Source organism: Gracilinanus agilis, unplaced genomic scaffold (genome assembly GCF_016433145.1).
Source record: "Gracilinanus agilis isolate LMUSP501 unplaced genomic scaffold, AgileGrace unplaced_scaffold60891, whole genome shotgun sequence".
Lineage (NCBI taxonomy): Eukaryota > Metazoa > Chordata > Mammalia > Didelphimorphia > Didelphidae > Gracilinanus > Gracilinanus agilis.
The window spans coordinates 2,503-13,758 of NW_025396204.1; the positions used below are offsets into that span (position 1 = coordinate 2,503).

Sequence of the window (11,256 nt, forward strand, 5' to 3'; positions counted from 1 at the left end):
AATTAATTTAGGATTTTTTTCCCATGATTACATGAATCATGTTCTTTTCCTCATCTCCTATTCCCCAAATAATAAATCAAGCCAATGATTTTTTTTAAAATTAAGTTTAATTAATTTAGAGTATTTTCCCATGGTTACATGATTCATATTTTTTTCTTCCCCTCCTCCCACCCGCCTCCCATAGCCAGCAATAATTCCACTAAGTTTTACATGTGTCATTGATCAAGACCTATTTTCATATTATTAATATTTTCACTAGGGTGATCGTTTAGTCTACATCTCCAATAATATCTCCATCGTACTGAAAGGATTAAAAATGATAAAGGCTGATATTATGAGGAAAAATAATATTTTAATTTCCATGACCATGTTGGTAAAAATATATACGACCACGCCTGACAATTTTTAAAAATGCCGCCCATCTCCATCTCCTCCCATCTTCCTTAGTAGCCAAAGAGGTCGTCTCCAGGTGGACCTCCAAATTTAAGCTGCTCTATATGTTGGATGTCACCACGCCAAAAACCGGAAACTCATTGGATCATGGAAAATGTAGTTTCAAAGTCCCCCACATGTCCACAGGAAGTTTGTAAAATACTTTTAAATGGGACTTGCCCAAATTCCAAACATCACAGTACCACATGATCAAGCAGTTGTTTTTCTTCTGTGTTTCTACTCCCACCATTCTTTCTCTGGTTGTAGATAGTGTTCTTTCCCATAAGTCCCTAAGAATTGACCTGGATCATTGCATTGCTACTAGTAGAGAAGTTTCTTACATTCGATTTTGCCAGTGTATCTGTCTCTCTGTACAATGTTCTCCTGGTTCTATTCCTTTCACTCTGCTTCAATTCCTGGAGGTCTTTCCAGTTCACACAGAATTCCTCCAGTTCATTATTCCTTTTAACACAATAGCATTCCATCACTAACAGACAAACACAGTTTGTCCAGCCATTCCCCAATCGAAGGCATCCTCTCATTTTCCAATTTTTTTCCACCACAAAGAGTGCAGCTATAAATGTTTTTGTACAAGTCTTTGCCCCTACTAACTCTTTGGTGTATAAAAGCATCCGTGGTATCGCTGAATCAAACAGCAGGCAGTTTTTCAGAGCCCTTTGTGCATGGTTGGACCAATTCACAACTCCACCAGCAGTGCATTCATGTCCCAATTTTGTCACATCCCCTCCAACATTTACTACTTTCCTTTGCTGTCATATTAGCCAATCTGATAGGTGTAAGGTGATATCTCAAAATTGTTTTGATATTTGATTTGCATTTCTCTGATTATAAGAGATTTAGAAAAGTTTTTCCTGTGCTTATTGATAGTTTTGATTTATTTACCTGAAAATTGCCCATCTATCACCTGGGGAATAGAAGCCAGTGATTTCTTGAGATATTAAGAAACAATAAAACAAAGTCAAAAGAATGCAAAAAAAAAGAAGAAAATATGAAATATCTGACTGAAAAGAAATTGACTTGGAAAATAGATCCAGGAAAGATAATCTTAATATTTATTAGACTATATTTTTAAAAAGCCTAGATGTTATATTATAGGACATTATCAAAGAAAACTGCCTTGATTTCCTTTGAATCATAATTTTAAAAAGAAATTGAAAGAATCCATAGATTACCTCCTGCAATAAATCCCCAAATGACAACTCCCAGGAATATTATAGCTAAATTGAAGAAATCCCATGCTAAGGAGAAAGTACTACTAAACCAGAAAAAAACAATTCAAACATCATGGAGACTCAGTGTTGATTACATAGGATTTGGGAACTTCTACGTGAAAAGATCTAAGTGTTTGAAATATAACCTCTGGAAGGCAAGAAAAAGGGGTTTACAGCCATGAGTCCTCCACCCATCAAAACTGACTATATTCTATCAAGAAGAAAAATCATTATTTAATAACAAAGTGGATGTCCAAGCATGCCTGATGAAAAGAGCAGCATGAAAGAGAAAAATTGATGTCCCAATACCAAATTCAAGAGAGGCATGAAAAGATAAATAATGAAGAGAATATTTACAGGACTTAATAAAGTCAAATTGTTTCTATGGCTAGTGGAAAGATGGTATTTGTAACTCTTAAAATTGCTCTCCTCGGGGGCCTGCTTGGGGTGGTGGGGCCCCCGGGGCGCCGCTCTTCAGCTGCGGCAAACACTGCGGAGGCCGAAGAGCACGAATCCATTCACTCGAGAACAGGAGCAGGAGTGGCGGCGGAGGAACCGCACCGTCCTCACGTATGTGGCCGCGGCAGCCATGGAGTCTTACGCTGCGGTTCCCCTCTACCGCCTGTACTGCCAGACTACAGAACTTGGTGGATCACCTGTAGCAGGTCATGCTTCAGACCAGATTGAGACTATGGTACCTGTTAAAGACCGAATCATTAAAGTCACCTTCAATGCAGATGTGCATGCAAGTCTACACTGGAATTTTAAGCCTCAACAAACAGACATATATGTAGTACCAGGAGAGACTGCACTGGCATTTTACAAAGCTAAGAATCCTACTGACAAATCAATAATTGGAATTTCTACATATAATGTTGTGCCATTTGAAGCTGGACAGTATTTTAATAAAATACAGTGCTTCTGTTTTGAAGAACAAAGGCTTAATCCTCAAGAGGAAGTAGACATGCCAGTATTTTTCTTCATTGATCCTGAATTTGCTGAAGATCCCAAAATGGCAAAAGTTGATGTGATCACTCTCTCTTACACATTTTTTGAAGCAAAAGAAGGACATAAATTACCAGTCCCAGGTTATAACTGAAATAAGAAATTTCTTTCCTTTGCGCTTTCTAATTTTTTTGTCTCAATTTTATAATTTTTGGAAAATCATGTTCTCAGGATGAAAGAGGAATATTAGTGGGAAAACCATTTTTATTTTAAACCAGAATCATAAGTAACTTTTTTTTTATGAATACCTTTTAAAATCTCTTAGCTTGTATGAGGCTATAAAAATAGAGATACTACTAAAAAATCCCAGGTGCAGATTTTGACTAAAAACAACTTTGCAGATTTGTAAGGTAACATTCAAATCATTTTTTCCTTTGGAGTGGTATATCAAAAAAAGAAAGATCAGTATGCAAGTATGGAACTGATAATCTGTTAAAGATCATTTAAATACCAAAAAAGCTTTTTGCTCTAAAATGGTGTCCCAATAGATCACCTCATTCAGGTCTTCTGTTAAAGATGAAGATGCTGGAGCCCAGAGAGATAAAATGATTTGCCTAACATACAGCTAGTTATTGGCTAGCATCCAGGTCTCCAACTAGCCAGATCTTTCCATTATGCCATCATGGTTATCTGGAAATGCATTTTGCTGCTATTTTTTAAAAATCTGTTTCTGTAGTCAGTAATTTTTAAAAATAGCATGTACTTCATTATTCAAACAGAAGTCTGGTCAATCATTCGCAAAAGTGTTATTCCATGATACTTTCCCTAGACTCATGCTGCCTATGCTAATTTATAGGCTAAGTTACTAAAACCTTACAAAGTTTGTTAAGTCACTCTATATATATAAAATATCTGTATATAGAAGCAAAAGGATTATAATCTACTCCAGGGCAAAGAGCAAATATAGGATTTGAATTTCAAACTCTTTAAATTGTTTTTTTCCTCACTAAAATTCAATTGCTGTTTTAAATTTGCAATATTTAAGTGTTTCAATTTTTTGGTAATTGGCACAGAAATAATGCCCTTGTAAATTGGAAATGGAGTATATTAGTATTTCTACCAGATTATATTTATAGTGAGGGCTCCAAACAATTGGATACTTACCATCTGATTGTATGTATGGTACTATGTGCTTTTTCTTGGCATCAAAAACTCTTTTGTGAAGAAACAATATTAACTTGTATATTAAATTATTTTTAATACTAAAAAAAATTGCTCTCCTCATCATAGTAGTTAGAAGTATACATAGACTGAGCGTGTGGTACTAAAACGTTCAGGTAGATATGCAGAAAAAATCAAGGGGTGAAAAAGAGGATAGCACTGAGAGAAAAAGAAGAGAAGTAATACGGGGTAAATTATATCAAATAAAGAGGCCTGGGAAGAAAAACTTAAAGTGGAAGGGACAATGTTTTATTTATATATATACACACACACACACACACACACACACATATAAACTATTATAGTGGAGGGGACAATGAAGGTGATGACAGACAATCAATAAAATATTCTCATCAGCAATAACAACACTCATTGGAGTATAGAATCTTAACTCTAGACCTCTAGAAGGAGAATAAGAAAGGTAGTGAAGGAGGGGAATAATAAGAGGGAGGTGAAATAGGGAGAGTGATTAAAGAGCTATAGAGAAGTAGAAGAATAAGGATGGTTTGTAAGGATTAAAATTGGAGTTTTTGACTCAAGAAGAGTGTTATAAAGTAATATTGTGGTTACCAATTTTAAAATATAGCTTAAGTGAAAATGACTTATAAGCAGCTTTTATTTACAAAGAGGTAGAAAGAGTGAAAGTGGGAAATGTAGATAAAAAGGCAGATTCTTAAGCCCACCAGCCCTAAGAGCTTCTCTAGTGAAGTGAGTCCAGTTAAGTACCCCAGCTGGAGGCTTCCTCAGGTCTCAATCTCCTTGTAGAGTCTTCAGCCAGAAGTCCACCAGAGCAGCCTCCTCTACAGCCTGAGCCATTCACCCACCAGGCTGACATAGGATCCAGGGAGAGAGTCTCCTCCAAAGCCTAGGCAGGAATCTTCAGAACCAATCACTCCAAATGCCAGGAAAAGAATGGTCCAAGGCCCATGCTGGTCTCTTCTTTTATGCTCCTTTTCCACATCATTTCCTGTCTCTCCCCCTTCTTCACATATTCAATTGCAATCTCTCAGTTTGCCTTGTCCTACCCAGGGCTGTGCAGTCCCCTTTGGAGGTGAGAGTTTTTGACTAGTGAACTCTCTTACTTAAGTGTTAAGTAGGAGTGCTTTGAGTTCTTGATTGATTGAGTTAAAGGTTGCTGATGGATTTCATCAAAATAGACAAAGAAAGATAATTATATCTTCACAGGTGGTAGGAAGGGAAATAATATAAGTGAGGGGAAATGAGGAAGTGATTGAAAGGGAACCATGTAGACAGATATTGAAAGGAGAAAGTGTAGGATTAAAAGAGGAAAACAAAGTGAAGGGGAATACAGAGATGATAATCATAACTGCAATTATAAATGAGATGCACTCACCCATAAGATGGAAGTAGATAGCAGAGTGGATTAAAAACATGAATCCTCTGAGATGTTTGTTTTTACAAGAAGCATATTTGATATATACAAGTAGACATATAGTGAGTAAGGTCTGTGGATTATGTCCATAGCAATATGGGAATCAAAATTTTTTTTAAAGTGTAAAAGTAAAGCACCCAGCCCCTCATTTTATTTATTCTATCAAGTTTATACTCATTCCACCTTCATTCTTCTATCAAACCCCAGGCCACATGATGGGAATGGAAAGGAAGGGAAAAAAGAAAAAAGCATTTCATAATTCATGCTCTTTGTCCTCTACTGGGTAATGAGTTCATAATTATCTTTAATTTCACAACATCCCTGGTAGTTTGATAGTCTTATTGTCAATTCATAGTTAATGCATACTGAGGTGAAATAATTTGCCCAGGGGCACTGTGGATCATCTTTTTGAGGTTGGATTAAATTTCCTTTTCTGACTCCTGGTTCTGATCTCTTACCACTTCAGTACCAGCTGCCTTTAATTTCTAGATGATGGAGGTTGTACAATGTGCCTATCTTTCTATTACAAGAGGTAAATAAAGATGGAATTTTCTGATTGCAAATAGTTTCCATGATCTCTGCCCTCCTGCAAATGTCCTGACAGTGAATACAACAGAAGCCATTCTGTAATCCTTATTTGCATGCCTACTTTCCTTTTTTATTTTTATTTTGAATATTTTCCCATACTTACATGTTTCATGTTCTTTCCCTCTCCCCCACTTCCCTCTAGCCCCCCTTAGCCGACGCACAATTCCACTGGTATCATTGATTAAGACCTAATTCCATATAATTGATAGTTGGACTAGAGTTATTGTTTAGTGTCTACATTCCCAATAATATTCCCATCAACCCATATGTTCAAGCAGTTGTTTTTCTTCTGTGTTTCTCCTCCCACAGTTCTTCCTCTGATCGTGGCTAGTTTGCTTTCTCATAAGATCCTTAGCCTTGCTCTGGATCCTTGCATTGCTGCTGGTGGAGAAGTCCATTATGTTTAATTGTTCTACAGTGTACAATGTTCTCCTGGATCTTCTCCTTTCACTCTGTATCAATTCCTGGAGGTTATTCCAGTTCACATGGAATTTCTCAAGTTCATTATTCATTTGAGCACAATTGTATCCCATCACCAACAGATACCACAATTTGTTTAGCCATTCCCCAATCAAAAGACATTTCTTCATTTTCCAATTTTTTGTCACCACAAAGAGGGTGGCTATAAGTATTTTTATACAAGTCTTTTTTCTTATTATATCTTTGGGGTATAAACTAAGCAGTGTTATGACTAGATCAAAAGGCAGATAGTCTTTTAAAGCCCTTTGGGCATAGTTCCAAATTGCCATCCAGAATGGTTGGATCAATTCACAACTCCACCTGCAATGTATTTAATTCCCAGTTAAAAACTAAATTAGAGATTATAAAAATTAAAGGAGAAATCAATAAATTTGAAAGTAAAAGAATTATTGAATAAGACTAGAAAATGGTTCTTTGAAAAAACAAATAAAACTGACAAAGTACTGGCCAATCTAATATAAAAAAGGAAAGAAGAAAACCAAATTATCAATATCAAAGATAAGGGAGACCTCACCTCTAATGAAGAGGAAATCAAGGCAATCATTAAAAAATATTTTGCCTGATAAAATGCAATAAATACAGCAATCTAGGTGATATGGATGAATATTTACAAAAATATAAATTGCCTAAATCAGTGATGGGCAAACTTTTTAAAGAGGGGGCCAAAGGAAAGGAATTGCTTATCTGTCAGTCTGTTTCTAAGGCAACTCCTTCCAAGTTTCATTGTGTTGTATCCTACTCATTGTATTTGTCAGGTTAGGAGTAATGTCCCTCGGTGGATAGAACATTTCAGGGGGCCCACATCTGGCCTATGGACTGTAGTGTGCCCATCAGTGGTGTCTAGATTAACAGCAGAAGAAAGAGAATACTTAAATAATCCCATATCAGAAAAAGAAATTGAACAAGCCATCAAAGAACTCCCTAAGAAAAAATCCCCAGGACCAGATGGATTCACAAGTGAATTCTATCAAATATTCAAAGAACAACTAACCCCAATACTATACAAGCTATCTGACATAATAAGCAAAGAAGAAGTTCTACCAAACTCCTTTTATGACACAAATATGGTACTGATCCCAAAGACAGGTAGAACAAAAACAGAAAGAAAACTATAAACCAATCTCCTCAATGAACATAGATGCAAAAATCTTAAATAGAATACTAGCAAAAAGACTCTAGCAAGTGATCATGAGGGTTCTTCACTATAATCATGTAGGATTCATACCAGGAATGCAAGGATGGTTTAATATTAGGAAAACCATTCACATAATTGACCATATCAATAAGCAAACCAACAAAAATCACAAGATTATCTCAATTGATGCTGAAAAAGCCTTTGACAAAATACAACACCCATTCCTATTGAAAACACTAGAAAGTATAGGAATAGAAAGACCTTTCCTAAAAATAATAAATGGTATATTTCTAAAACCATCAACAAACATCATCTGCAATGGGGATAAATTAGAAGTATTCCCAATAAGATCAAAAGTAAAACAAGGATGCCCATTGTCACGTGTAATATTTAACATTGGACTAGAAACACTAGCAGTAGCAATTAGGGAAGAAAAAGAAATTGAGGGTATTAAAATAGGCAGTGAGGAGACCAAGCTATCACTCTTTGCAGATGATATGATGATCTACCTAAAAAATCCTAGTGAATCAATTAAAAAGTTAGTGGAAATAATCAACAACTTTAGAAAAGTTGCAGAATATAAGATAAACGCACATAAATCATCAGCATGTCTATAAATTTACAACACATCACAGCGGGAAGAGTTAGAGAAATTCCATTTAAAAATCACTCTAGACAATATAAAATACTTTGGAATCTATCTGCCAAGACAAACACAGGAATTATACGAACACAACTATGAAACCCATTCCACACAATTAAAACTAGATTTAAACAATTGATAAAAAATTGACTGCTCATGGGTAGGATGAGCTAACATAATAAAAATCACCATCCTACCCAAATTAATTTACTCATTTAGAGCTTATACCTACCAGACTACCAAAAAACTTTTTTACTGAATTAGAAAAAAACTTAAACAAAGTTTATTTGGAAGAACAAAAGAGCAAGAATACTGCAATATGGAAAATGGCAGGGTGGAATTCCTGCAAGATACAGGGTCAAGCCTCACCCAGAATTCCAGGGGACCGCCCTCTAGAGAACTCTTGGTGAGGCTTGACTGTATCTTGCAGGAACTCCACCCTGCCATTTTCCATGTTGAAATATCAAGAGAAATAATGATAAAAAATATGAAGTAAGACAGCCTACCAGTACCAGATCTTAAACTGTACTGTAAAGCAGTAGTCATCAAAACAATATGGTACTAGGGCAGCTGGGTAGCTCAGTGGAGTGAGAGTCAGGCCTAGAGACAGGAGGTCCTAGGTTCAAACCCGGCCTCAGCCACTTCCCAGCTGTGTGACCCTGGGCAAGTCACTTGACCCCCATTGCCCACCCTTACCAATCTTCCACCTATGAGACAATACACCGAAGTACAAGGGTTTTAAAAAAAAAAACCAATATGGTACTGGCTAAGAGACAGAAGGGAGGATCAGTGGAATAGATTTGAGATAAGTGATGTCAGCAAGACAGTCTACGATAAATCCGAAGAACCCAGCTTTTGGGACAAAAATCCACTATTTGACAAAAACTGCTGGGAAATTCGGAAAACAATATGGGAGAGATTGGGTCTAGATCAACATCTCACACCCTATACCAAGATAAACTCAGAATGGGGGAATGACTTGAATATAAAGGAATATAAAGAAGGAAACCGTAAGTAAATTAGGTGAGCACAAAATAGTATACTTGTCAGATCTCTGGGAAAGGAAAGATTTTAAAACCAAGCAAGAGTTAGAAAAAATTACAAAATGTAAAATAAATAATTTTGATTGCATTAAACTAAAAAGTTTTTGTTCAGAGAAAACCAATGCTACCAAAATTAGAAAGGAAGCAACAAATTTGGGGGAAAATCTTTATAACAAAAAACTCAAAGGTCTAGTTACTCAAATATATAAGGAGCTAAATCAATTGTACAAAAAATCAAGCCAATCCCCAATTGATAAATAGGCAAGGGACATGAATAGGCAATTTTAAAATAAAGAAATCAAAACTATCAACAAACACATTAAATAGTGTTTTAAATCTCTTATTAGAAAAATACAAATCAAAGCAACTCTGAGGTACCACCTGACACCTAGCAGATTAGCTAACATGACAGTAAAGGAAAGTGGAGAATGTTGGAGGGGATGTGGCAAAATTGGGACATTAATGCATTTTAGGTGGCGTTGAGTTAATCCAAATATTCTGGATGGCAATTTGGAACTATGCCCCTTTCCTTTAATAGGACCATATTTTTTATTTTTCTCTCCTGATCCCTTTCTTCTTTCTTATGCCCAGGGCTTCCAGTTCCTAGAGAAAATTTTATGTCCTATTTTCAGCAAGGCAAATCACCATGGCTGCTAGAGCAAAAACACCCAAGGAACTCCTGCCTAGGTGAGTGAGTGGAAAGCACTGAATAATGCTGTTTATTTCCTGAGTTATGAATGATAGACTCAGTATAGGGCTTGAGACAATATATGGTAGATTGTAAAATAAGTTGAATATTTAGTATGTCTGCACTAAATGGCAAAAAATCTTTGCTTCTGTAGGGAAAAGAAAACTTCTATTCCACTTTGAAAATTAATGCATGTGTTAAAAATAGTGAAATTATTGTTGTGCTTAATTAACATACAAAATTTGCCAAGGTGGACCATGTGATGGTGAATCCAAAACTCTAGAACAGAATACCTAGAAGGTTAAATGAGATTAACAAAATTATAAGAATAACAGGGGAGTAATTTTTTAGGAAAGATAGGAAGGGCAATGGAGAAAGATTGTGCAATACTGTGGATAAAGCATGCTCATGCAGAAGGTTTGAGTTGTAGTCTAGTTGTGAGGAAGTTGTTCAGGCCCTTCCTCCATTCTTTATTCATGTCATGAGTTCCAAAATATGAAGACAATCTGGGCTTACCTGTACAACAGGTACATTGTTAGGTTTCATTGTAATTGTATGTGAAAGTCTTTCTAAAATCATCTATCTTGCAGATATGGCCAAATGGTCTATCCAAACAGTAGTTCTGCTTGTTTAAATTTGAAAACTTCTTTTTCCCTAGGAAAATAGAATAAAAATCAAGTTACATTCTGCCATCAGAGGAAAGAACGTATATTGCTCTGTGTGTGTGTTTCCTCTTTCCTTCTGTATTTATATCATTATTTGTTTTCTTCAGAGACAGAGACTAATTTTAAAGTGAAGGAGTTGTCTAGCACCGTGAGGCTTTTTGTGGGAGGATCTGGCCCCCAACAATGCATGAATGAGGATCCTCATAACTTCCATTTGAGAGAAATCTGTGACTCTTCTATCAAGGTAAATAAAAATCCAAAGAGTGACTGTGAAATTGATGAAACTGCTGAGAAATTCAGCCAATATTCAGTCCTAACTCAGGATATGAAATTGACTTCAGGAAATGACTATTGTCAGAGTAGCAAATATAAGAAATGCTTTCTTGAAGAAGTAGGACTTTTTCAGTCACCTGAGAAACCTGAAATGCCTATGTATCAAGGTAACGTAGGAGTAATGGCCTTTGGCTGTAGTTCAGACCTCAGACATCCAAAAAATAAAAGTATCGAGATGGTTTCTGTGAGAGATAAAGGTGGTGGACCTTTCAGTCAGAACTCTGAGCTTGCTACACATCAGAGAATCCACACTCGAAAGAAATCTTATGAATGTAAACAATGTGGAAAGACTTTCTCCCAGAGGTGGCATCTTGCTAGACATCAGAGCATCCACACTGGAGAGAAACCTTATGAATGTAAACACTGTGGAAAGGCTTTCACAGAGAGGTGGCATCTTGCTAGACATCAGAGTATCCACACTGGAGAGAAACCTTATGAATGCAAACACTGTGGAAAGA

The 11,256-nt window shown here is 36.2% G+C and overlaps 1 protein-coding gene across 1 annotated transcript; it reads left to right on the forward strand.

Annotated features, from left to right (window-relative positions):
* Nucleotides 1-2,088: 2,088 nt before the first annotated feature.
* LOC123256557 (cytochrome c oxidase assembly protein COX11, mitochondrial-like) lies at nucleotides 2,089-2,763 on the forward strand (the record flags this gene model as incomplete). The annotated part of the gene is made up of 1 exon (XM_044685149.1): nucleotides 2,089-2,763. A coding segment is annotated over one exon (675 nt), but the record flags the coding sequence as incomplete, so codon positions are not given.
* Between the last annotated feature and the right edge of the window lie 8,493 nt (nucleotides 2,764-11,256).